The 27,641-nt window shown below is 43.7% G+C and overlaps 2 protein-coding genes across 5 annotated transcripts in view; both read right to left on the reverse strand.

Annotated features, from left to right (window-relative positions):
- TRPM6 (transient receptor potential cation channel subfamily M member 6) overlaps nucleotides 1–18,719 on the reverse strand; it is an 86,316-nt gene extending 67,597 nt beyond the window's left edge. The window contains exons 1-5 of one of the 4 annotated variants that reach the window (XM_081213515.1): nucleotides 17,738–18,719; nucleotides 3,489–3,568; nucleotides 2,520–2,558; nucleotides 1,250–1,430; nucleotides 66–279 (exon numbers count right to left, since the gene is read on the reverse strand). In XM_081213515.1, the coding sequence (XP_081069641.1) occupies nucleotides 66–279; nucleotides 1,250–1,430; nucleotides 2,520–2,558; nucleotides 3,489–3,568; nucleotides 17,738–17,743 (520 nt within the window). In that variant the 5' untranslated portion in view covers nucleotides 17,744–18,719. Of the gene's footprint in view, nucleotides 1–65; nucleotides 280–1,249; nucleotides 1,431–2,519; nucleotides 2,559–3,488; nucleotides 3,569–8,891; nucleotides 8,928–10,196; nucleotides 10,266–14,960; nucleotides 15,210–17,737 lie in introns of those variants that run through there. The other 3 variants (XM_081213514.1, XM_081213512.1, XM_081213513.1) reach the window with 3 other exon arrangements.
- Nucleotides 18,720–20,636: 1,917 nt separating this feature from the next.
- Nucleotides 20,637–27,261, reverse strand: LOC308597809 (uncharacterized protein C9orf40 homolog). Its single transcript, XM_081213953.1, has 2 exons — nucleotides 26,954–27,261; nucleotides 20,637–21,713 (listed from the first exon to the last, which is right to left on the reverse strand). Exons 1-2 carry the CDS (start codon nucleotides 27,257–27,259, stop codon nucleotides 21,561–21,563), a joined length of 459 nt encoding a protein of 152 aa, XP_081070079.1. The 5' UTR covers nucleotides 27,260–27,261; the 3' UTR covers nucleotides 20,637–21,560.
- Between the last annotated feature and the right edge of the window lie 380 nt (nucleotides 27,262–27,641).

Below are 27,641 nucleotides of genomic sequence, written 5' to 3' on the forward strand. Positions count from 1 at the left end.
AGGCAATTTTCTGTGTTTCTATGTTCCTCAGAGAGAACATTACATTTCAAAAGAGTTTACTGTACCAGTGTTGATGCCTTCTGTTAGTATCCATGCTCCTGTGGTCTCAGCAGCTTTGACCAAGCCTTTGCTCAAAAGCTGCTTAAGTTTAGATGGAAGTTTGAAGTTCTGGATGCCACCATGAACAGAAATGACCAGTTTGGGCAATTCCATCTGCCATTCTTTCACCATGAGTTGCAACAACTGGTCCACCTTGGTATCATAAGAAGTTCTAATATACTGAAAAAATAAACTGTAGTTGTTAGAATTACGCCGAGAGAAAAGGTAGCATATATTTTATAGGGAGAAGATATCATCTTAGTCCTAACCTCTTCAATTTGCTGAAAGCTCTAATAGTTTAAACATTTCCAACTTTTTAAATTGGCCTGTTTTCAAAATCATCACAGTGAAACGCACACACACAAACCTAACAGGTTAGCATAATGTTCCTTTCAAACACAGGAACAGAAATCCATTGATTATGGAGAGGAACTAAAGTACACTATCACTTAATATATAGCTGAGTAACTCATGTGTGTTTATCTTTTTGTCTCATCATTCAGAGGTGAATATGTTCACTCCTTTAATTTCAAAAGTATTATGCCAGAGGTGATGGAAGTTGTCAGAAGCACTCTATTATATGGGATGGTGGTACTTGATCTTTTAGACACATGCATGATATCTCTTGATATTGTAGTCATCAAATTATGAGATGGCATGGAACAAACTCATACCAACTTATACAGTGGTGCCTCGCAAGATGAAAAGAATCCGTTCCGTGATTCTCTTCGTCTAGCGGTTTTTTCGTCTTGCGAAGCAAGCCCATTGACGGATTAGAGGATTAGCGCTATTAGCGCCATTAGCACCATTAGCTGCTTTTAGCGGCTTATCAGCTTATCGGATCAGCTGATAAGCGGCTTAGCGGCTTAGAAAAAGGGGGGGAAGGGAAAAAAACCCACAGGAATTCGCAAGACATTTTCGTCTTGCGAAGCAAGCCCATAGGAGATTCGTTTTGCGAAGCACCTCCAAGACGGAAAACTCTTTCGTCTAGCGAGTTTTCCGTCTTGCGAGGCATTCGTCTTGCAGGGCACCACTGTACTGGATTTTTATCTAACACCAGCAGTTTTATGTTTAGCACTATTGGTTGTTTTTATGCTAAATAACTGAGAAAGTTATTTTATTACAGCTCTGTTTCAAAGTGTGTACGCACCTTGGCATGGTAAGTGTGATCACTGTCTTGAAAATTAATAGTACCAAATGCATCAGTTGGACTTGTCTTTGTGTCCCTTTGGACACACCATTCCCTGTTCTCTACTTCTTGTGCAGACCGACAGATGGGCCAGCAACAATCAATCCCAGGATGGTCACCAATTAGCCGTCCACAACAACACCTTTTAAAAAAGACCCAAAAAAAACTCATAACATTGGCATAAATTAATTAAATGCATTTCTGAACTACTACATATAAACAGTGACTAGCTCACATTAATGCATTGTACTAGAATGCTGTAAGACATTTCTCAAGTTTTACAGAAATGCTGAACGACCCAAACACCTTGCACTGTACGAATATCTTGTTAAAATTATAAGCAAATTGCAGGTTAAGGCTCTTGTTAACATCTTAAATTATCAATCCAGAGATTTCTAACTGGAAAACTCAGATTGAATGGAAGGATAAGACAGAGAAAATATGGCAATTTTTCAAATATATATACCGTATTTTTTGCACCATAACACTCATCCTCCTAAAAAATAAGGGGAAATGTCTGTGCGTGTTATGGAGGGAATGCCTACGGGTGGCATGCCTACGGATTTTCCTCCTCTAAAAACTGTGTGTGTGTTATGGTTGGGTGCGTGTTATAGAGCGAAAAATACGGTATATGCATAGAATAGCATAATCTGGATGCCTGCAGCTTTTCACAGCTGTTTTGTTATGAAGGACAGGTGGACAATATAACTAGATGTGAATAATATGTCCTCCTGTTATTTTTAAGTGTTTATAGCAGGTGTCAGGATATTCCATTGGAATCAGGACCTCTGGAGGAGGAGTTTCAGGTCGGTGTCTCTCCCAAATTGACCAGAAGATACTGGGGATTAAACCTGGGACATTCTAAATGCACAGCTGATGCTCTATCACTAAGCTATGGCTTGCAACATACAGCCTCCACCTGGAAGCACCAATGCTTTATCCCTCCACACCAAACTTTCTCTAATATGCAGGCGTAGCTCCCTGCTTGCACTCTCTTTTTGTTTCTGTGTCTTCCCATATCCAACAGGAGGCACCAGCTGTGCATGGAAGTCTCTGGATGCCACATCTAGTTTATTGACCGCAACAGGATTTCTAGTACCGTAAATCCTCCAGCAGTTGACTGAAATGCAGTCAACCATTTATATTAGTAGGGGACACATCCTTGGTTAGGAATATTTCACACCCATTCTTTATTTTAAAAAATACAGTCCCAAATCGTATGAGGTCTTACCGAATTAAGTTCTGGCACACTTGGCATCTTGCGGGACATCTGAAAAAGAAGTTAAAAACAGCAGTATGTTGTACAGTTACATTTGTAAAAAAAAAAAGTTAGGCTTCAAAAAGGCAGACCATTCATCTGAAGCGTTTCATTGCACCACTGTCACAAAAAACCCGAGTAACACTTTTTACACAATGTCTCACCTGGACAACATTGTCAGTAACTTACTGAAAGGTTCAAATACAAAAATGTAATGGCTCAAGAACAACTTCAAGGTTAGTAAAAAAACAAACAAACAGAGCCACTGTTTCTAACTTTGACTTCCTAAATATGCATGCTACACTGATTTAAATAATTAATAATCAATACTACATCTATCCCTGTCAAAATCACCTGTATTGTATATTTCAAAGCAGTCAAATAATTGATTGGGTGAAACTGGGTAAGGTGTAAAGGGAGAGGAAGTTGGCCAGGTGTGTGGGAAGGAGGGATGGCAAAGGCATTGCTAGGCGGGGGGGGGGGCGGTGAGCAGACTGGGCAGGGGTCGCAGCCCCTCTCTGGGTGGTTCTTATGATACTCATGGATTGTGGGTTCCACACTGGAAATATGTTGCCTGCAGTGCCCTGTATAAATGTTTGAAGCGACATGAGGCCAACACCTTACTGAAGCTGAGCAGGTCTGGCTCTGCCAGAGAGGGCTCCATGATGGAAGAAAGGTAGGATAAACATGTCAGAAAACAAATAAATGATACTGTACAAAGTATGACTGCCATTTTAAGGGAAACATGATAAAGAGCCTCAAATTCAAAATGAAAATATGGCTGAAGTTAACTAGATTATAGTCGTGTTTGTAGCAGCTAGAAGGGCCTATATTTATTCAAGGAAAACCAACATTGTTAAAGTGTGAATTAGAAGTTTTAAATTGTATTTTTATCTTCTTGTTGTTTGTACAATTCAACCAAAACAAAGCGAAATAAAGTACCTGTGATGATCTTTGGAACTTGGCACGATTTTTGCACACTCTCTTTTACAGAAGACACCTTCAATCCAAGATTTCTGGGACTGAAAAGAAATATTAAACCTCAAACAGATACTTTGGGAGGCAAAAATAACTATCTGCAATAACTAGTACCGCACATAGGAGATACCTATTTGTAGCTATTAGCACATGTTGTAGGACCAAACACAGTTGGCATTAATATTGTGCATGAGATCAGTTTGTTATTTCCTTCCTTATCTCAGAACATTGCAGATTAATCTGTGCTGACCTAAACTCTAGCGTTTAGAATTCACTCACACTAACCATGCCTAGAGATAGGAAGAAAGCTCACAGCCTTCCTAACAGCAGATGAATTGAGTGAGATAAGGAAGAAATGCTGAACTGACAGAACTCATCTCCACTTGCTTGACACAATATTAATACCTGGCAGCTATTTTACATTTGTACAATGAACAGATGGTGCCGGCTATCACTTAATAGTGGTCATGTTCTTTTTAAAAAAGATTAAAAGCCTTTGGTTCCAATTTAGTAATGACAATCACGGAGAGAAACTTATCAGAGAAATTCTACCCTATCAACAGGTGGAATTCTTGAAAATGAATGAAAGTTCAAGATTACCCTCTGCCTACTATGGGGAATAACTTTATAATCCAGATAGATTTAAAAAATCATTTAAAAATTCAAGGAACCCTTGACACACACCTTTGAGCCATGCCCCACCTGTAGGGCTGCTAGGTCACCTGAAAGCTCCATAGGACCCACTGAAATATTTGCCGAGTGTCTGAAAAGTGAGGCAAATGACACAAATATGCAGCAAGTTCCATACAATTGGACTGGGGAAGGGCCACAGTTCAGTGGGTTCAGTCCCCAGCATCTCCAGGAAGGCCTGGGAGAGAAGTCTGTCCAGTGGCGTAGCATGGGGGGTGCAGGGGGGGCCGGCCACACCGGGCGCAACATCTGGGGGTTAGGGTTAGGGGGCGCAAATCCACGGGGTAGGGGGCACAAATTACTTGCCTTGCCCCGGGTGCTGACAACCCACGCTACGCCACTGAGTCTGTCTGAAGCCCAGCCAGTGAAGAGCCAAGTGGACCAGGGGCTCCTATATTCCATTCTTCACCAAACCATGACAGGCATTTGTTTATTTCATAAAATTTATGGACTGGTTGATTGTAGAAAACCTCAACACAGTTTACAAAGGAATAAAACTGCAAGTTTATTAGTTTTTTAAAAACATTCGGAAAAAGTATAAGCTAGCAATAAACTAAAAAAAACACATCAGCATTCTAAATATCAGTTCGTAAGTTTATTGTTCTAGCCAAAGGCCATGACAGACTTGCATTGGCAACAGTAAGGTAAAAGGGACACAGGTGGCGCTGTGGACTAAACCACTGAGCCACTTGGGCTTGCTGATCAGAAGGTCAGTGGTTCGAATCCCCACAACAGGATGAGCTCCCGTTGCTCTGTCCCAGCTCCTGCCAACCTAGCAGTTCGAAAGCTAGGTTAGATAAACAGGTACCACTGCAGTGGAAAGGTAAACTGTGTTTCTGTGCGCTCTGGTTTCTGTCATGATCCTGTGTGTGCCAGAAGCAGTTTAGTCATGCTGGCCACATGACCTGGAAAGCTGTCTGTGGACAAACGCTGGCTCCTTCGGCCTGAAAGCGAGATGAGCACCACAACCCCATAGTTGCCTCTGACTGGACTTAACTGTCCAGGCGTCCTTTACCTTTACCTTTACCCTTAGGCAATAGTGTTAATAAAAGACTTTGCCAGGTTCTTGAGCATTGAAATATTTTCCCTTGTGCATCTCTGACAACTCAAATTCTAATATTATTTTGCCTTTTAAAAATCCAATTTGCCAACATCCGTGATGTAAGAGAGAGAAATTACCAGAGACAGCAACCCAAATCCAGCTTGGTTTCAGATTAAGCCCGCAAAACACCGCAACAATTTATAGCAAATTTATCTAACTCCTTCTTCCTGATTTTTTTGCATCCAGTGCATAGAGGGCACAGTATGTGCTGAACACTTCCAAGAGATTTGTTTACAACAAAAGCCAAACTAATCTAAATAAAAATAGGTCAACTTTCAGGTTTTGTGGTCTTGGTTCATGATCTAGATGCTTAGATTTGTCTACTGCACTTCAACTCTGTTTCAGGGAAACCAGCAGGGTGTGAGTGGAAGCTCAGGGTGAGAAGGGGACAAGAGGTTCAGAGAAATCGTGAATTATTTTAACAAATATTTTATAAGCGGTTTTGTAAATCCCATGTATTTAGACAACTCATGAACTACTTAGTAAAAATCAGTCAAGGGATGTGGAAAGCCTTGGCTGCGTGCCTGATCTGGGTGTAAGTTATGCTCACACGCAACAGCAAAGTACTCCCCCCCCTGCCCCACTTATAACACTGCTGTGCCCGATATCAAGACTTGAATTAGTCTGATTGCCATAAGCCTGTCTCTATAAGCATTACCCTGCAATCCAGAAAAAAAACCACTGCACTTTATCATATGCCTCATGCACTTCTTGATGGTGTGGATGACCAATGAAGGTTGCATTAGCATTATTTACATTTACATCCCATCTTTCTTCCAAGGAGCTGAAGATGGTGTACAGTGGTACCTCAGGTTAAGTACTTAATTCGTTCCGGAGGTCCGTACATAACCTGAAACTGTTCTTAACCTGAAGCACCACTTTAGCTAATGGGGTCTCCTGCTGCTGCCATGCCGCTGGAGCCCGATTTCCGTTGTTATCCTGAAGCAAAGTTCTTAACCTGAAGCACTATTTCTGGGTTAGCGGAGTCTGTAACCTGAAGCATATGTAACCTGAAGCGTATGTAACCCGAGGTACCACTGTACTTAATCTCCTCCTCCCCATTTTACCCTCACAACAACCCTGTGATGTAGACTAGACTGAGAGTGAGCAACTGGCCCAAGGTCTCTCAATGAGCTTCATGGGTGAGGGGGGATTTGAACCCCAATGGCCCACGTCCTAGTCCAACACTCTAACCACTATGCCACACTGGCTCTCCTGCAAATACTACATGAAACAACCAGAAAACTATCGTTAAAAGGTCAGGGATGGAGCATCTGTGGCCCTCCAAGTGTTGGGTTCCAACTGCCATCAGCCCCAGCCAGCATGCCCAATGGTCAGTGATGGTGAGAGTTTGGGCCAACAGTATACGGCAGGATGGAAGCAGTAAGGCCTCTGAATAACAGTGACTGGAAACCACTGTGGGGAAACACCTCTTTTGCTCAAGTCCTGCTGCTGGCTTCCCACGGGCATCTGGCTGGCCACTGAGAGAATAGGATGTGCCGCTGGCCTGGTTCGGCAGACTCTCTGTACGTTCTTATGGACAGCCACAAGCTCCTGGTCCCTAAAAGTGCTTCTGTTTGGGATTCTAGCCAGTCTGTCAGAGGAGCCCTGTGGTGCTTCTCTGGCCAACTGAGACGGCAAAAGGAGAAGCAGAAGGCATTTTTCTTCCTTGCTGCTAGTTTATACCTGCTGTGCCCTATTGGGCTACAGGATTCAGGTTTGAGGCCATCTCCTAGTCCCAAACCTAAGCAGCGGGAGGGCTGGCTCTGTACCCCCTGGAAGGTGTCCTTTACTTTGTTTGGTGATTAGCAAATACAGTGGTACCTCTAGTTACGAACTTAATTCGTTCTGGAGGTCCGTTCTTAATCTCAAACTGTTCTTAAGTAGAGGCGTGCTTTCGCTAATGGGGCCTCTTGCTGCTGCTGTGCCGCCGGCACATGATTTCCGTTCTCATCCTGGGGCAAAGTTCTCAACTTGAGGTAACTCTTCCAGGTTAGCGGAGTTTGTAACCAGAAGCGTTTGTAACCTGAGGCATTTGTAACTCGAGGTACCACTGTGTAAGGAACTTAGTAAATCCCAAAGCAATTTGCAAAACGAATAATAAAAAGACATAACATATAAAATTAGGGGTCCATTAAAACACTGCAAAACACATCTGCCACAGTGTTCCTAGGCACACCCTATGGCCCAGCCCTCACCATCCAACATAAAGTGCTGAGCAAGGGAGATATACCGTATTTTTCACTCTATAAGATGCACTTTTCCCCTCCTAAAAAGTAAGGGGAAATGTGTGTGAGTCTTATGGAGCGAATGCAGGTGGGAGGCTCTGCTCAGCGCTCCCTTTAAAGAGCCGCGCTCATTAAAGGGAGCGCGGCTCTTGGGGGAGCCTTAGCCACATGCAGCCTCTCCCAGGCAACAGGAGCCTTCATCCCGCTGCCAGGGAGAGGCTGCGTGCGGCTATCCCATAAGCCAGGACACAAGCGGGATCGCTGCGCTGCTAGTCCAAACCCCTGCAATGCAGAAATCTCATCTAGATCATACTTGACAGATGGCCACCCAACCTCTGCTTTAAAAGCTCCAAAGAAGGATTCCATTACCATCGGGGTCCCTTCCAGCTCTGCAATTACATGATTCGTTATATACAGGTTGAGTGCAGGTGTTGCTACTGCTTCACTCCAACAGGTGTCTCAAATTCACTGCTCCACACCAGATTTCTAGGGAAGCCATCAGGAAGATCAGATTTCTGTCTGAGAGCTCCACCACTCTCCGTGCCTGTCTCTCAGTCTACACCTGCAGCTTCTTCACAAACAGCTTGGTGACATCATCCACCACAAGAAGGGGGGAAACTGAGGTAGATGAACACGCCCTTTCTTTAGTGATGCAAAGGCTCACCAGCCAAGTGCATCAGATCTTCCCCACAGTAGGAAATCTGCCCCATTAAACTTGCCCAACCGCTTTGACCCACAAGCAGAGTTGTAAATGGGTGTTGGGAGATCCTTGAGACCAACTCTCATCTCATTACATTATTAAAATTAGACAGGTATGAATTATTAAGCCCTGCAGAAAACACCACAGAATGAATCACAAAATGCTGCCAGCAGTCTGACAGTCTAAATAAATTACTGACACATGAGGAAAAAGGAAGAATTGAGTAAGGCACTCAGGCACACTAAGACACTACGTTAAAATCTCAGTGAATTGGAGAAGGCCTGGAAGAAAAACCAACAAATATGGGTTCCGTTGGAACTCTGCACGTGCATTTCTGTTTCACTCTGAACAAAGATCACAGCTCAAGTGCGTGTGATCAGAGGCAGCTCAAGCAAACTATAAATTAAACTTTTGTGGGAGAAACTCTAGTGCTACACACCAGGGGAATTTCTCCATGGAAACCAAATGCTAACCCAATTAATCCCAGAAATCTCTGGCATATCTAGTGCAAGTTCACATTTTCATCTACCGGTAATTTTCATTTATTTTAGGATTTCTTAACCTGCCTTTCACCACTAAGTCTCTTGGAAGATTACTACAAAACAATGATGCAACTTGAAAGCAAGTAAACCCAATACCTAACATACCAAAAATACAGCGTAGGTCATCTCAGCTGTCAAAGGCCAGGGTACAGAAGTGTGTGTTCAGCATATTACAAAGGCTGTACAATGAAGACACCATAGACACCTCTGTGGGGAGAGAATTTGGGAGGTGACACGGAACAGCTTTTCCTGGAACACCACCACCCAAATTTCCAAATAGTAATTAAGATGCAGCCTCCTGCAAGCACCTACTCCTGGTAATTGGATTGTCTGAATATCCTGAGAAAGTGTTGACATCTTTTACAAGTAAGAAAAAAAATTGTACCCAATGACTCTCTGGTGGAAGAATTATATTGTGTCATGGCATGACAAAGGGCACAAGTAATGTCCTCTTTACCAATCTTTTACAGTCTGACAGAGAGATGCATAGCAGGAAATTAATGTCTTGCAAATGGGCACGTTAGTCTGTTCAGTTTTTTTGGAAACTTCCAAAAGATTGCGCCATGTCACTTTCTTCTAAGCTTGCTCCATGGGTATCTATGGCAGAAGAAATCCTTTTTGCTCAGCTAGACATCCTACCTTTGTTTCCCTTTGTTCTCTTTGTCACATCCTTTGTTGTAAGAAGCACAACCCCGCATCTACCAAAAGAAAAGCTTTTGCTATTTTTTGAACCATACGCTAAGGTTTCCAAGGAATCCAGAGTGGAATCAGATGTGGCCAAGCTAAGCCTGAGCCCATTGGGGGAGAATCTTAGACTGAACAAAAGTGCGCCCCCCCCCCCACTAGAGATGTCTATGAATTCCAAGGAAAACACATATGGTAACAGAAATCAATCCAGCAAATATTATTATTCACTCCTGTGAACAATACTTAAGCACTCACAGTCCCCCACAACCTATTCTCTCTCTCTCTGTCTGTCTGTCTCTCTCTCTCTCTCTCTCTCTCTCTCTCTCTCTGTGTGTGTGTGTGTGTGTTGAAATGAATGGAGCAGAACATAATCATGACGTAAGATACATAATTTCACAACAGACAATGAGATCAATAACATAGTTTATGGCAGAAGATGAACTACTGCAGAACACAACCAGTACTGCCTACAATAAACAGAGACTGAAAATAATACTGTCCTACCACATTCTCTCTCTCTCTCTCTCTCTCTCTCTCTCTCTCTCTACCTTATCCTTTCCCAGCCACTCCAGACCCATCTGGAGAATGCAGTCTTGGATCCTTCAACCCCCGTGGAAATCCCCCAAATCGCTTTTCTTTGCTCCTCCTTCCACGAGGCAGGTTAACCGTGCAGTTAAGGTTTTCACTTCTCTTTACCTTTCTTATTTTATTAATCTCGCTCACCTGTAACCCTTGTGAGATTTGTATCACAGGCATTTTCATGTGATCTTTCCCCATGCCAGTTCATTTAGTCTTTCCAAACGTTTCTAAATGCCCCATATTCTGTAAAAGGCACATCTCTGAAGTAATAGTTCTGTGAGCCTCTGTGTTAGACACAGGTTTGTGTGTTATATAGACAAGAGCATATCTGATAAAACACAAGATGCTTCCTAAAGAGTGGTTGAGACTGCATCATGTGAACATCTGGTGGCTTTCTTCATGTGGCCAGGAAGGGGACAGAGATGCAAGCCACCACCTACAGTCTGAAGTTGCCTAGTTCAGACATAGGCGTATCACTTCATATACAGGAACTGATCTTCAGCCCTCAGGAACCACCAACGCAGAAGGGAAATAAAATATGTGCCACAAGCAGACCAGTCATGTGCACCAAACCCTGGTGTGCTCTTTGTTTTGCCCTAACTTGATCCCTAGACTGATTGTCTGGGCTTTCCATCTTACACCATACTTGTTTTAGCAATTGACATAAAGCTGAACCTAGACCGGAAGTTAAATATTTTTGATGAAGTACACTAATTAAACACCAATAAGCAAGGGATAGCATGTATTTTAGACAGCTCTGGAATTAATTTTACTAAATTGAAGTCTGTACAAGTGTGGACATAAATAGGCATTGTTCAGAAATTGACTGCCGAACGGGGGGAAACTAGGTTACAGTATAAATATAAGCATTAGTACTGTATTCCAAGAGCATTATTATTCCAATACCATTATATGCCAAGCTTTCTTTAAAAAAACAAAAAACCCTAGGGTGAAAATAGTTGCCAGTGAGCTGGCTATTAAGGCAGTCAGTAGAGCCATCCAGATTCCGGCCCCTGGCCACAGACAAATTAGCTCTTCTTTCTCCTCCTCCTCCAACCCCACCCCCACCCATTCAATTCACCCTCTAGTTAAAACCATTTCTTATGAGGCAATAATAGATATTTATACTTATGTACACTGCCTGCACCCCTGGTGGGGGCCCACGTCACCACCCCTAGCTACGGCCCTGGCAGTCAGACCTGGTTTTCTTTGTTCCAGAAAAAATGTTATTAATGTCCCCAACAAGCAATTTAATTTTTTTGCACATATAAATTAGTTAACCTTGCCATGAAGCACAGTATGTTCTCAGACAACTAATGTTGGTGTTATTTGCATATTGTTTTACTTGGGGAGTGAGCCCTGTAGGAATTTCTGCTGGGGATCTTGGCCCAGCCTAGCTGCCTGTTTGCACCACTCTGCAGGAGATGGTTGGGCATCAAGGGGCACCGCAAAGGGTCCCTGCTCCCGCTCCCTCCTCTTCCTTACACAAAGGGACACAGCACCAGGAATGCTCAACTCAGTTGCTTTTATTAGGCATTGTATGTTACAGCATGGTCAGAATACCCAGTTCATGCCCGTGATCCCATTCAAGAGCACTCTGGCAAACAGCCCTTACTTTATTTATCTACTTTATTTGTTTATTTAGTAAGATTTATACACCGCTTGATTATAAAAATTCTCAAAGTAGTTTAAAAAAGAAAAAAAGGGGGGATTATAACCCTACTTTAAAACATACAAAAGTTACAATACTAAATCAGATTAGGTAAAGGTAAAGGTACCCCTGACCGTTAGGTCCAGTTGCGGACGTCTTACTTTATTGGCCAAGGGAGCCAGTGTACAGCTTCTGGGTCATGTGGCCAGCATGACTAAGCCGCTTCTGGCGAACTAGAGCAGCACACGGAAACAACGTTTACCTTCCCACCGGAGCGGTACCTATTTATCTACTTGCACTTGATGTGCTTTCGAACTGCTAGGTTGGCAGGAGCAGGGACTGAGCAACGGGAGCTCACCCCGTCGCGGGGATTCGAACTGCCAACCTTCTGATCGGCAAGTCTTAGGCTCTGTGGTTTAACCCACAGCACCACCCGCGTCCCAAAATACTGCCTTACTTTCTTCCTATAGATTTCCACATTCTACTTTTGCAACCCATAATATGGAAGTAATGCTAGTAAATGGACAATACTACTTAAGGAAGCTTATCCTACACTCCATGGGGTAACCTCCCCCCTTCTGCCAGCCCCTTCCCTCAGTCAAACATAGGATAACAATTTTTATTATGCTCATCAAAATAAACCTAGAGAACCCGTGATTCCACATGAACATTAGATGAGGCTGAAAGTTCATGAGGACATGGAAGATGCAGATCCCAAACTGAAGTCTGCCAGTTGTCTTTCATATTATATTACAATGTTTACTTACTTTAAAACAAAAGCAAAGCCTGTCACTGCAGTGTACATCATTGATGACCAGCACAACAGGGTAAGACAATGGGTGCAAGAGCACCACCCACCAAGATACAACCTAGAGCCTACAACAAGAAGGCCATGCAAAGCCATCCTTCTCAATCTATTTCCCTCTGCCCTGGAGTGACAGCTCCCAGCTGCAGAGAATGTTCTGCAGTAGAAGTCAAGGCAGAGTGGCATGAAATCTGCTCACATTTAACAGGTGAATTAAGGCCTTAAATACAATTCTGCAATAAAAAGCTCTAATTATCTCACTAAACTGCACATTAAAGTGTTATGTGTTTATGATCCCAGTGAAAGTTCACTTTACATACAATTGGTATGCAGTGCACAACTTCTACAGGGCCAACCTAAACTGACAGTGCATACTTAATGTGAAGCATTGTTTCAGGGAGTGAATCAGTTCTAAAGCAATTAAAAAGACAGAAGGTGAGGCTTTCAGGGGGTACCTTAGGACAAGTCACTGATACAGTGTTGGCCGGGTGCCAGAATTAGTATCATGTTTTACCGTGTGACATTGTACTGACATAACAACTGATATGTGCATTTCCACTCTACCCTTACATGATTATACGCTGGCACAGCAAATCTTGCAGACTAATTCTAAGCAAAGTAAGGATTTCAAATTGGGTCTCAGGAGGCACTTGAAATTGTTTTCTACTCCCAAACAAGGTGTGCAAGCAAGTAGACTTCCCAGTTACCTTTTAAATGATAGGGAAAACAATGAACCACTGAGCTTCATCCCTGATCACTGGTTCCCATTTGCTGATACTCAGTTATCTTTCCACAAGGGCCAACATTGATGCCGAAATCCAGCATTGCCTGAGCTCTGAGAATGTGGCTTTCTCCCGATTGAAGTGCAGAGTGTTTGAGGACATTCACAGGGAAACCAAAATGCTTGTTTACAAAGCTACTGTACTACCAACCTTATTATATGCTTGTGAAACATGGACCACTTATAAATGCCATCTCCAGCTCCTCGAAAGATTCCATCAACAGTGTCTCCGAAAAATTTTACACATCACTTGGGAAGACAGGCGAACTAATGTACAAAGATCACCAGTGTTGAAGCAATGATTCTCCAACATCAGCTTCGTTGGACTGGTCATGTTGTGTGGATGCCTGATGATCGTCTTCCAAAGCAACTACTCTATTCCAAACTTAAAAATGGAAAGCGTAATGCTGGTGGCCAACAAAAGAGGTTTAAAGACTGTCTCAAGGCAAATCTAAAATAAATGTAGTATAAACACTGACAACTGGGAAACACTGGCCTGCGAGCGCTCCAGTTGGAGAACAGCCTTGACCAAAGGTGTCATGGGCTTTGAAGACACTCAAACTCAGGATGCAAGGGAGAAACGTGAAAGAGGAAGGCATGCTTGGCAAATCCACACCGTGATCAACTCCCGCCCAGAAACCAAAGTCCCCACTGTGGAAGGACGTGTGGATCCAGAACTGGCCTCCACAGTCACTTATGGACTCACTGTTAAAACCATGTTTATGGAAGATGATCTTACTCGGCTACGAGTGATCACCAAAGAAGAAGAAGAAATTATTATTATTATTATTATTATTATTATTATTATTATTATTATTATTATTATTAAATTTGTATACTGCCCTTCATCCAAAGATCTCAGGGCAGTTTACAGAATAAAACCACAAAGTACATAATACAAACAATAACAAAACAAACAAACGCATCCACCCTGAATCCTGCTTGCTATAGCAGAAAAACTCATTAAGAGGCACAAAGGGCTTTAACTTCTGAAGTGTAAGGAATACACAGGACTTGTAAGTAGGGTTGATGACACTTTTTCTGCAGGGCTCCTGTGCTTTTAACAATTTATTCAGAAAAAGTTAGCAGGTGAAGCTGCCTAGCACTGAGACACGGTACTGGCAAAAGCTTCACGATAAGTATATGACAATAATGCTACTACTTAAATCAAAGTGAGGTACTTGGCAATCCTGTTGAAATTAATACTGCTGAAACTAAGGGCGCCAGGTGGCTTCTTTGAGAAGATTCTTCCTTCTTCTACCTACACAGAACAAACACCTAACCTCATTTTGCAACCCTAGTACACTGCCGTCTGTCCACTCAGTGAACACACTGGCAAGCCAGGAATGGTGTTATATAGCTCTCCTCCATACCTTACAAACAAGGACAAAAGTTTCAAAATATACAATCATCTCCTGAACTAATGATGCCACAGATCCCAAAACAAAGCAATGCACTCTCACATATATGCTGCAGATCATCTGTATTTCTTTCTTGCTTCAGTCTATTTTTGAATCAACAAGCCTAACAAATGAACCCTGGAAAGTTAACAGTGGCGGAGGAGAAGAGCGAGTTAGCAAATTTAAGCTGTGGTGATCAGCAGCTGCCAGGAGGCATTTATGCTCCAGTCCTAACTCATCTACGTGCCTATCTCTGTGTACACAGTTTTACCTTCATTTGAACTTTCATTTGTCCTGCTTTGTCTCTTGCATCTTGTCAAGACTGCTCTCGTAAGTCAAGCTCTCTTCTGCTCCCCAAAGCTTCTGCAGCAACCAAAGTGTAGGCAGGAGGAAAGGAAGTCCATTCAGACCTCAAGGAGTACTCCTTGATCCTTGGACCACACTAGAGAATGGTTAATGTTCCACTTTCCCCTATCAGCGATTGGCAGCTGTCTTTATGGCTGGATTCTTCCAGCTGCTCAGCAGGTTACATACCAAGTCGCTTTCTTGCACAACACTTAAGCAACAACCAGGCCAAGACGCCTGGCCAGCCTGGAGTGGCTTCACTCTATGAAGCTTATTCCACTATAAACACCAATGTACTTCTCCATCCCGATGAGATACTCTGCGATTCCTCACTAGTCTAAGTTAAATAATAATGGGAGGGAGTTAAACTTTTGAAGCTCTTATTAGGAACCTGTCAAGCAGGGCTGGGCCAACTAACCACACAATCTCGGCTTTCAGTTTGAAAGGGGGCTGGTGTGTAAGATAATATAGCTGCAGTCACATTTTCAAGATTTTCTGCAACGTGATTTAAAAGCCAGTTTGCATGCAATTCTAGTTTAGTTTGACTGATATCACTACCTGTGACATAAATGTAGCTTGCTTTATGTTTTCTTGGCATGCATTTTTCAAGGCAGAGAGGAGCTTAGCATTAAGGAAAACTAAAAGCAGTTCTGAAAAAGACAAATCACTTTGGCATTGTTGTTCTTTGATATTTGTCAGGACATCATTTGTGTGTAAGCACTTGGTAGCTTCTAAAGAATTAACTAATGCTTGACATTTCCTCTTGTACAGATCAACTTGCATCTTCAGCTCTAGGGTCTGAACTCAATGTGACATGCAGCTATGTATTTTTTAAAACTCTCCAAGCAGAAACCAGGAGATTGTGTGAGAGGGAGAACACTGGGAGAAAAGGGGACTTCTTACACGTTTTTCTTTTGGTTGTTTGTCTAGTTAAAGTTTTTCCCTAGCTGCTTTTCCTCTCTATAAGGCCAAAGACATGAATGGACACATCTCATTCACCACCAGAGGAAGACGGGGGAGCGTGTTCACTGTGTATTTCTGAAGGGGGAAATGGCTAAAGGACACCAGCATACTTCTGCTACAAAACCCATCTTTTTAAACTGCCTTTTTATATAGCTCTCTTAGAAAATACAGTAAGACAACCAAACCAAGCTGAAACACTTCTAACTTACCTTTTTAATGTTAGTTACTGCTGCTGCATTTGTTATTTTTAAAAAATATTATTTTAGATCATTGCAATTGTGCTTTTATGATATTGTGAGCCACCTTGGATGCTGTCCTGAGAAAGGTGGTATGTAAATAATTTTATTTTTTTAGTTTTCTAAAATACCATTGAGTATAAGATATATATATAACTGCAGGTGTCACTTGGTTGTCAGACACATTTCAACAGAACATCTATAGTTATTACAGGTCCACTTTCTTTGGTACAACCAACATGGAAACTGACAAGTTCAACTACTTGCCAATCTGATCAACTGAAATTTTGCCAGGCTGTCATCTACAAAAGATAACCAATTTCTAAATTTGCACCCATTTTTAACTGGCTAGTAGACATTTATATGCAGTTAAATTAGTTGCAGCAGCAACCCTCTTTTTAGCAACATGCAGAAAAATCCTTCACATATTTAATCAGAAGTTCCACTATGTTTAATGTGGCTTGCTCTCTTGTGCAGTCTGTTTCAGATTTCCAAAGGCTATCTTCCATATATACAGTATTTGAGAAATAATCTCTTGCCATATTTCCTCTTATTAGTTCCAAAAGGTAGCCAGAGTTCAGGTACCCGCTCTATATTTTGTCTACTTTCCAGAATGTATGCTATTTTTGTTCCCCCCTAAGAAGCGGATGAAGCAGTTTATGTTTTCTTTCTAGAGAAGGGTTTTTCGTCACATATAAAAAACTCCTCTGAGGCTGCTTCTGTTGGTTGACTATGCAGAGTGTGTGTGTTTAATACTATTAAACCATTTCATATATAAAAACAACATAAAATTGTTTTAATTGTCTTCATATATTGTTTTATATATGTTTTATTTGTGTCTTTATTAAGTCACTTTGAAATGTATAGGAAGCTATTAATATATTGAATTAAATACTGTAATGCTAATTTATTTTTAAAAATCTAACAGAAGCATAATCTGTACTTAACTGTTCAGCGTGTAAAGCAAGGTGATAAGCTAGTTCATGAAATTAATGGACTGCAAACTTGTTATAAGGATACAAAAACATCACGGATTTTGAAGATTCAAGAATTTTTAAATAAAAAATTAGAAAGCAAGTCTTAATTGACACAATTCATGATTTAGAGCTATAATTTAATTTTTTCATCTTGCTTTATAGGCCCTTGTTTAGTAATTTATGCTGATGGACTATTCACAGAAACAAATCCAACATTTATTTACATTTGCCAAGCACTGCTGTTTTGCAAAGCTATTTCCATAGTCTTTTGAAGAGAATCATCAAATTGAACTGCAATTGCAAAAAGGCTGTCAATTTAAGGGTGCGTTCATTTCAACTTTTCCGTCTCCAGTCCTTAACTTTTCGTAAACAGTCTATTAGAAAAGTGTCTGAAATGCACTTCTACTGAAAAACAAACTATGCATTCTAAACTGAAGCTACTAAAAACATATTATAATTTTCTTCCAAATTAAGTAATGCTTGTATCAAAATCTTAAACACTGCAACAGAAAAGTCAGCCTACTTACCTTCATTCTGATCACTAAAACATAACGTTTTTGTAGCCTTCAGCCACTGGATCTCAGTCTGAAGTTTCCATCTCATTCCCAATCAGATAAAGCTTGCTTAGCACTAGCAACTAGTGGAAACAATGCCGAAAAGCAATGATTACAAATTTCCATGGGCTTGCACTTAAAAGCTTTAATGAGATGGAAAAGAGATGGCCTCTGAAAACTGGTGAAATGTTTGTACTGCAATTAAACTGAAGAGACTATCACCTGGTAATCAGAATCATGTGACACAATCTGGTTTCAAGTTTATATACCACATTAGGGAAATGATTAACATTCACGTCACTTGTTTCAACAGTAGGGTTCAAAATAAAACCTTTCCAATGAAAACAAATTCAGATTTTTCAAGAGTTTATTGTGCATCTCTATTGCCATCTAAAGAGTCTGGTTTATAACTGTTTGCATTATGATGGCTACAGAGCAATTTAGGCGACACTAGTTTCTATTTTATCTCAACAGTACTTACGATAAATGCGATTGTTCTCAAATGGTACCAGTTGCTGCAAAATAAAGTAGATGAAGTATCTTCAGGAAACTTGTACATGTCTGTATGTAGCCAAATATGTCCTTACAACTATAAGCTCTGGGACCTTTGGGTAAATACAGGATTGTAGTCAACAAACTGTTACTTCAGAGTAGACTCCCTGAAATTACTGGATCTTATTTTGTCATGGGCCTGCTCTGAGTAAGTTAATAGACGACAAGTCACAGAAAATTAACAAATTCAATCTGTGTTCAGGTCTTGCTGCGTATTTGCAAAAACCATCTTGCCAATGTACCTGTGAGTATATACAAGGAGACCAGCCAAGTTTCCGCTCCCGGTCTAAATTAAGGTATGTGCATATTTTCTCCTGCCCCAAACCTCATTGTCAGCTCAAATCTCCCTCTCCATTCCCATCCCAGCACTTGTTCCGGAACTTACATACACTGCAATATTCACAGCAGACATAATTTATAAATACTGCCTTACTTTCTTCCTATAGATTTCCACATTCTCCTTTTGCAACCCATAATATGGAATGCTAGTAAATGGACAATACTTAAGGAAGCTTAACCTCCCCCCCTCCTGCCAGCCCCTTCCCCCAATCAAATATATGATAATCAGATTAAGAGAAAGGGGGAGAGTTCATTTAATTTATTCTCCTTGGTCAAGAGAACGATGACTGGTGCTTCAAAATCACAACAGGATACTGAAATGAGAAAGGCTGCAACATTATCTTTTTTTACACTGTGTGAGGGAGCAATCTACGTTCACAGCCCTCCTCACCTGATCAAGCTGAGGTTGCAGTTCTGTACCTCTTCATACTTGAACTCAATGGAACTTGCTTCTGAATAGACACACATAGGATTTCATTGTGACTCTCTGATTTAAAGCTATATAAAATGTGATGGAGAAAATAATTTCATACCGTATCATTTTGATGATTCCATTTTCTTTTGAGTCTATGGCCTCACTAAACTGAAAAGGTCTGTACCTGCCTACCTTTTACAGTACAAAACTAGCTGCTTTTAGGTACTGTAGGTAGTGAATGTCCATTCCAGAACAATGAAAAGGATAAACTGTTAGACTCTATGGTGGCTATTGTATGCATGGAAAGAGAACTGGCTAGGCAATAGACAGATGAAAGAGGATACTGGGAGACATTTAATGAATAGGAAAATTAGTCAATAAAGAAAGACATTGAAAATAGTTTGTGTGTAATCACATTATATTATGATAAGAACTGATCTGAAGAGCTACCGTATTTTGCGCCCCATAGGACGCACCGGCCCATGGGACGCTCCTTGTTTTTTTGGGGGGAAATAAAGGGGGAAAATTTTATTTCCCCCCCAGGTGCGGGGCTGGAAGAACCAGGTCGGGGAACAGCGGGAAGGCGCGCCCCGCTCCCGATGGCTGTGCAGAGCTGCGCTGAGCCTGGGACTGCAGGCAGCTCTGCGCGGCCATCGGGAGCTGGTCTCCCGAGGGTTGCACAGAGCTTCCTGAAGCCTGGTGCACCGACCCCTCTCACTCTCCAGGCTAAAGCGAAAGCCTGCATTCGCCCCATAGGACGCACACACATTTCCCCTTCATTTTTGGAGGGGGAAAAGTGCGTCCTATAGGGCGAAAAATACGGTAAATGATTTTGATTGGTTCAGGAAGATGACACTGGGTTGCATCTATTAAGATTGAGGTGATCCTTTGATTGGTGAATAGAAACCATGTATGTAATCAGAAAGTGTATTAAAAACACCATTGCTTTTGAAGTGGTTATTTACAGCCTATTGCTAATTGTTGAGGCTGTCCCTATGCATTATTTGCATTTCAAAAGGCCTATCAATAAAGACTTGGAGTCTGCACCCTTTTCTTTTGGGTTTCTACGAGGGATACCTCTAGTCTAAATTTATCCAAGAAATGTACATAAGTATACATTTGGACTTAAAAGTACAGTGGTATCTCGGGTTAAGAACTTAACTCATTCTGGAGGTCCGTTCTTAACCTGAAACTCTTCTTCACCTGAAGACCACTTTAGCTAATGGGGCCTCCCGCTGCCGCTGCACGATTTCTGTTCTCATCCTGAAGTAAAGTTCTTAACCTGAGGTACTATTTCTGGGTTAGGAGTCTGTAACTTGAAGCATCTGTAACCCAAGGTACCACTGTAAAAGATGATGTGTGGAACAGTGGAAACAATAAATACTTGGGCTGTGATAAGTCTAATCATATTTTCCTTTCTACAGCTAAGGAAAAAGTACAATGTGTACACTGTTAACACTGAATGCTATCCCCAACCCCAGAAAAGCTTATTGACAAAGCATCCAGGCACACAGCGAAAGTAACGTTTTCAAATGAGATAATCAATATGAGCATTACTTCATAGGGTTTTTTTTAAAAAACAAATTTTACTGGAGATTTTATTACACAGTGAAAAGTATTTCTACAAATATGCCAAAGGTATGGTGGATTAATAAAGAAATGTCATTTAACTTGAATAACACTATGAAATGATTAGCAGATCTGAAGCTGAAGTCTACTGGTAAACTCTCTAGTTTCACGTAGTCATTCCTAGCAAAGAATATTAAATGGTAACATTCATACTTAAGTCAAATATCTGACAAGCACATGATACAAAACACAAAGAATCAAACATATTAACTAGGTAGGATTGGAGCCTTCCATCAATAAGTCCCAAGAAATGTGCCCAATAGTCTCACATTGCTCAGCATAGTTCCTTTTCCTTGTCCATCACGGTCCACGTATTTGAAGGCTCAAGCCAAAACGCAATCAGCTCCTGACATCATTTTTACTCTCACACCACTCTCAGAAACGCTTAAAGAAACTTGTACCGTGGCATTGGCAAAAAAAATGACATCCATTGCCCTCATTCTGCATAGAAGTGTGGATTTTTAAAAAAATATTTTTTGGTTAAGCAACAATATTTTTTGTCTAGCAACAAAGACAGCACAGATCTCAACTGAGTTATTTGACCAGGTTCAACTTAGAACACACCATTCTGACTTTTTCAATGAAGTAAGTACCAACTACAGTACGTGTATTTTTTTGTCAGCATACATCCATTTTCAAATGTTCCAATATTTCTCCAAGCTTCATGCTCCCTTCATTCTGTATGTGTATACCATCAATTTTCTAGACAGTCCACTGATGGTTCTTTTGCCATTCTTTCTTTTTAAGGCGTTTTCCTTCCTTCAAAGCATATTTTTCTCCAACCGGTTATCATCTCTGCTTACTTTTCCAAGCAAAAGAAGAAACCAACTTCAGCAAAGTAACTTGAGAATTAATCAGGTTTCAGGTTTCCATTTCTGAGAGGCAAACACTGCTGGACCGTCTTGCATCTATCGCATCGTCTTTTTCTAAATCCAGAATATCAGACAAATCAATAGCAGGCAATGGAGACCTCCAGTACTGGAAGGAGTTGTAGCGCCAAACATCATCTTCAGGCTAGGAAAATAAAACGTAATTAACAGATATCACTTCAGCAGAAAAATGAACACCTCTAAAAAAGCACTTTGCATTGACAAGCCAAATCTACAAACTGTTTTAGAATCTCTATTTTTGAAAAATTCCACAGTCTAGTGCCAGGATCTAAAGCAAAGAACATGTGCAATGGAGAGAGAGAGACTCACACAGCCAAACATTTATCCTAAGAACACAAGGAGGGTCTGCTGGATCAGGCCAATGGTCCAGCTAGTGCAGCATCACGTTCTCAGGTGCCTCTGGGGAACCTGCAAGCGTGACCCCCCCTTTCCAGCAACTGTAATTCAGAAGCACACTGCCTTTGACTGGAGGCAGAGCAAAGCCATCATGGCTAGGAGCTATTGCTAGGCTTATCTTCCATGAATTTTTAAAATCCTTTTTCAAAGCCATCTAAGTTGGTGGTCATCAATGCCTCCTGTGGGAGAGAGTTCCATAGTTTAATTATGTGCTGCGTGACGTACTTGTTTTGTCTGTCCACTATGAGGACTGTTTGGTTTAGAGAAAAGGTGAGTAGCCTATAGGGGAAGTTGCTCCAGCCCCTTGATCATTTTGGTTGCCCTTACACTTGTTTACACTGAACTGCACTGGCCTTTTTACAGCCATCCACTCATATGGAGAGGTGTTTTTGGAACTCTTCACAATCCTTTTTGTTTTAACGATCCTGAACAAATTAATATCATCAGCAAATCTGGCCACCTCACTGCTCATAACTAACTCTAGATCATTTACAACTTAAAAAGCACAGGTCCCAATACCAACCCCCTTGGAGACACTCCAATTTCTTCATCGCTCTATCAGTAGAACTGTCGATTTATTTCTACTCTTCATGTCACTTAACCCTCAAGAGTCCCTCACCTCTTATTCCATGACTGCAAAACTTAATCAGGACTCTTGTTTAAAGCTTTTTGAAAGTTCAAGTACACAATGACAACTGGATCACCTTTATCTACAGTGGTGCCTCGCAAGACGAAATTAATTCGTTCCGCAAGTCTCTTCGTCTTGCAGTTTTTTCGTCTTGCGATGCACGGTTTCCCATAGGAATGCATTGAAAATCAATTAATGCGTTCCTAGGGAAACCGCCTTCAGACCAGGTCCGGGGACAGTCTGTCCCCCGACCTCTTCTGAAGGCTGGGGGGCGGGGACAAGGGCTTTTCTTCCCACCCCCAGCATTTTAAAAAACCCTGGGACAGCGGAGGACTTCTCCGCTGTCCGGGCGATCTTAAAATGCTGGCGGGCGGCATTTTAAAATCGCCCCGGGACAGCGGAGGACTTCTCCGCTGTCCGGGGCGATTTAAAAGCCCCTGGGAAGGCAGGCAGGGGGGACAAAGACTTTCGCCCCCCGCCCGCCTTCAGAAGGTGTTCCCGCCCCGCCGCCCGGCTTCGCAGAAGCGCTACGAAGCCCGGCGGCTGGGGCAGGTGTTCCCCCCCCGCCCGGCTTCGCAGCAGCGCTACGAAGCCCGGCGGCTGGGGCAGGTGTTCCCCCCCTGCCCGGCTTCGCAGCAGCGCTACGAAGCCCGGCGGCTGGGGCAGGTGTTCCCCCCCCGCCCGGCTTCGCAGCAGCGCTACGAAGCCCGGCGGCTGGGGCAGGTGTCCCGGGGAGATTTTAAAATGCTGGGGGTCGGCACACTTCGCTCCCGACCCCCAGCATTTTAAAATCTCCCCGGGACAGCAGAGACTTCTCCGCTGTCCGGGGCGATTTAAAAGCCCCTGGGAAGGCAGGCAGGGGGGACAAAGACTTTCGCCCCCCGCCCGCCTTCAGAAGGTGTTCCCGCCCCCCCGCCCGGCTTCGCAGCAGCGCTACGAAGCCCGGCGGCTGGGGCAGGTGTTCCCCCCCCCGCCCGGCTTCGCAGCAGCGCTACGAAGCCCGGCGGCTGGGGCAGGTGTTCCCCCCCCCCGCCCGGCTTCGCAGCAGCGCTACGAAGCCCGGCGGCTGGGGCAGGTGTTCCCCCCCCGCCCGGCTTCGCAGCAGCGCTACGAAGCCAGGCGGCTGGGGCAGGTGTTCCCCCCCCCCCGGCCCGGCTTCGCAGCAGCGCTACGAAGCCCGGCGGCTGGGGCAGGTGTCCCCCCCCCCGCCCGGCTTCGCAGCAGCGCTACGAAGCCCGGCGGCTGGGGCAGGTGTTCCCCCCCCGCCCGGCTTCGCAGCAGCGCTACGAAGCCCGGCGGCTGGGGCAGGTGTCCCGGGGAGATTTTAAAATGCTGGGGGTCGGGAGCGAACGCTTCGCTCCCGCCCGCCAGCATTTTAAGATCGCCCGGGGCAGGCGGGGGGAAGGCAGGCGGGGGGGGGAGCAAAGACTTTTGCCCTCCGCCGGCCTTCAGAAGAGGTCCTCTTCTGAAGGCCGGCTGTGGGCGAAAGTCTTTGCTCCCGACCGCCAGCATTTCCCTATGGGCTTTCGTCTTGCGATGCAAGCCCATAGGGAAATTCGTCTTGCGAAGCACCTCCAAAACAGAAAACCCTTTCGTCTTGCGGGTTTTCCGTCTTGCGAGGCATTCGTCTTGCGGGGTACCACTGTATAAGCTTTTCATACTCTTTATATGTTTAACAGTATTTTCCATCAGTTTTCCCAGTGCAGACATTAAGCTAACTGGCCTGTAATATCCGGGATCTCCCATATTCTTCTTTGAAAAAATTGTGTAACATTGGCCACTTTCCACTCCTCAGGTATGGAGGCTAATTTTGGGACAAATTAGATATTTTTGTTAACAGATCAGCAATTTTACATTTGAGTTCTTTCGGAACATGGGGATTGATACCATCCAGAACCAGTGATTTGTCAGTTTTTATTTTGTCCATTATGCCTAGAACTAGTTGTTCTCAAAGTGACAGTTATTGCTGCTAAAATAAGCTACTGTTCTCTATCTGCACAGTTCTCACCCTCACATGCATTTTTTTCTTCGAGTCTATCTAGCTGCATTACCTGCTAACAATCACACAGAGAAAGAAATAAAGGAAAGAAAGAGCCTACCCTCACATCAAGCAAAATGGATTTAAGAAACAGTTTAACTTGCACCCCCTCTGGTGGATTGGCTGGAGAACAAAAAATAATATCCTGGGAAATAATTACTCGGAATTACAACACGGTCTTGTACTTAGCCTGCCAAACATCTGCAGTTTTGCTGGCTTTGGTGGCCAACCCAAAATTTGTGGTTGGCAGGATCATGACTTCCCCCAAAAAAGGTGGTCTTATGCTGTGCTGCAGAAATGTCTGCACAACGTGGGGCACACTCCCCATATCCTCTCCCCAGCTCCAAAAATGAAGCTGGCAATGGAACTTGAGGATTCAGTGAAAAGCATAAACAAATGTCACCCTCCTCCAGCTTGGAACTTGACTTGAGGGAAGAAGGAAGCAGCTTACTTTGATTCTCTGCATGCCAGGCACTCAGAATGAGAAAGAAAAGTGGGAAGGCACCAATTACAGGGAAAAGGAAGACCAGTGAAGACCAGGAAGATTTGTGTTCTGCAAATGCTGAACAAAATACAGTGGTACCTCGGGTTAAGTACTTAATTCGTTCTGGAGGTCCGTTCTTAACCTGAAACTGTTCTTAACCTGAAGCACCACTTTAGCTAATGGGGCCTCCCGCTGCCACCGCACGATTTCTGTTCTCATCCTGAAGCAAAGTTCTTAACCCGAGGTAATATTTCTGGGTTAGCGGAGTCAGTAACCTGAAGCATATGTAACCCGAGGTACCACTGTAGACCACTACCTTCCGCTGAACGTTTGAGACAAGGGAGAAGGTGTGAATCATCCCCCTCCCTACAGATACTAGAAGCAGTATGTATTATTACATTTTGAGGGGAAGAAATGTATAAAAAATTCAAATAGCAAGGATTATTTCTTTAAGGCAACAGTTTTCGATCTTTTAATCCAAACATGCATTTGAGGACCTTTGTGTAAAAGGGCCAATTCCACTGACTGAAGAGATCAATCATATGGAATCATATGGAACACAGAATTATAGAGCTGGAAGAGACCTCGGGGATAATCTAGTCCAACCCCTTGAAATGCAGGAATGTAGAAATCATAACTAGATCATACAAGACATATTTTGTTTACTAAATAAAAGTAAGATAAACATGCTACATTCTATCACCTTCTAGGTCATCAGAAAATGTCCTAATGCAAATTCAAAATTTTCCTGAAACCCACTTCACTTGATTTTAGCAGCATGCACACTGTTTGCTCACTTTATACCATAGTTTATTTTAAACTGTGGTTTAAAGTAACACGCTAATGAAGCCAATAGAGATATATAAAATAATGAATGGTGCAAAAGGGGAAATATTATCCTTTAGGTTATAATAGCAATAGTAGCATAACTCAAGAGCAGCTAATGAAATTGATTAACAATATATTAGAGAAACAAAGTATTTCACAAATGCATAATTCATTAATAAAAATTACTGTGGTGATGATAACCATTATGATATATAGCTTTAAATTTATGTAAACTTATGAAAGGTTTACCAACTAGCCATGATATCTAAATATAATGTTGATTGAGAAACTGAATCAGTTGCTGACAGACTGCCACCTTTATGGCTCTACCTATGGGCTCCTGGTAGGTGTTTATTGTGGGATCAGTGCTGCTCAGGGGTGCAAATTTTTCACAGCGTCTATACAGCAATGTCAGCATCAAAATGTCAACCCATAATTTCTATTTACATATTTCACCACATAGTACCATGGCAGGTTACATTCCGCTCAGCACAATTAAACCACGTGCAATACATTTACATTAAGTGGGAGGAATATTCTGATGGCACCCTCTGCTCCCAAAGGCACGTGCAGAAAGGTGTGTTAAGAAGTATATAATGACAACGCCAGGTGCACTTGGGGGGGGGGCACCTGGCTGGACGCTGCTGGAAATGGGGCACCTGCCCCTGAATATTATCTGCTGCTGGACTCATCCGGACAGGGCGCCCCTTGGACCAAGCTCGGGCTACGCTTCGCGAAATACAGGAAAGGGATTTCCTTCAGAAGCCTTCCCTCCATTTGCCCCTTTCCTCACTGGGGGGGGGGGGGCTGCTGCAACCTGGTTCTGCCCCAGACGCCGCCCCCCCCCAGACCCGCCGGGCTCTCCAGAGGTTCGGGACCCCCGGCTGAGGGTCCTGCGCGGGGTCCCCCCCCCGCCGCCTCCTCCGGGCCTCCCTCGCAGGGCTGTTGTGCGGATTCAGGGAGCCCTCCCCCCCCCCGCGGCCTCTTTACCTCCTCGAGAGGAGCCTTGGGGCGGCCGCCCCTCGCCGACACGGAGCCCGGGGGCCGCGAGAGGGCCGGGGCGCCAGCAGCGCCGCCCCCCGGGGCCACCCAGGGCCTCTTGGCGGCCCGCAACGCCTCCTCCTCCGCCGCCCTCTTGCGCTTCAGGCAGCCTCCTCCTCCTCCTCCGCCCGGCGGCTCCTCCTTCCTCTCCGCCTCGGCCCGGCGGCGCTTCAGGAGCGGCGGCGCGGCAGCCGCGAAGCTCTCGCACCCGGGCGCGTGACACGCCAGCGCCGCCAACGCGCCGCGCTTCGCCATGGGGGCCGCCGCCGCCGCCGCCAAGCTCCACGCCTCAAGTGCGCACGCGCGGGGAGCCCTCGCCGGCGCCCCCTGGCGGAGACGCGCCTCCAGAGCGGCCTGCAGAGTAGCGCTCCCCGCAAGCGCGCCTTATGCCCGTGTGAACGCGGCAACCCGAGACGCGCTCAGAAGAAAGCAAGCTTCCTGGGATGCAATGGGAGTTACACTTCCGATTCCACATTCTTAGGATCGCTCTGGGGTCTCAGCGCAAGGGATAAGGCCTCTGCCCAAGCAACCCCCCCCCCGGGGGGGGCAATGCCAGAAGCAAAAGCAGGCAGGGGGAGGGAGGGAGGGAATGACTGGCACCCTCGCAAAATTGTGGTTTCTACCCACACACACTTTC

Source organism: Podarcis bocagei (genome assembly GCF_964188305.1).
Source record: "Podarcis bocagei genome assembly, chromosome: 11".
NCBI lineage: Eukaryota > Metazoa > Chordata > Lepidosauria > Squamata > Lacertidae > Podarcis > Podarcis bocagei.

What these genes read in the sequence shown, in the direction of transcription:
- LOC308597809 (XM_081213953.1), bottom strand. Translation starts at nt 27,259, where the DNA reads ATGGCGAAGCGCGGCGCGTTGGCGGCGCTGGCGTGTCACGCGCCCGGG. An exon ending in CCAAGGCTCCTCTCGAGGAG is followed by an intron (nt 21,714 to 26,953) that starts GTAAAGAGGCCG and finishes TTATTTTCCTAG; the next exon opens with CCTGAAGATGATGTTTGGCG.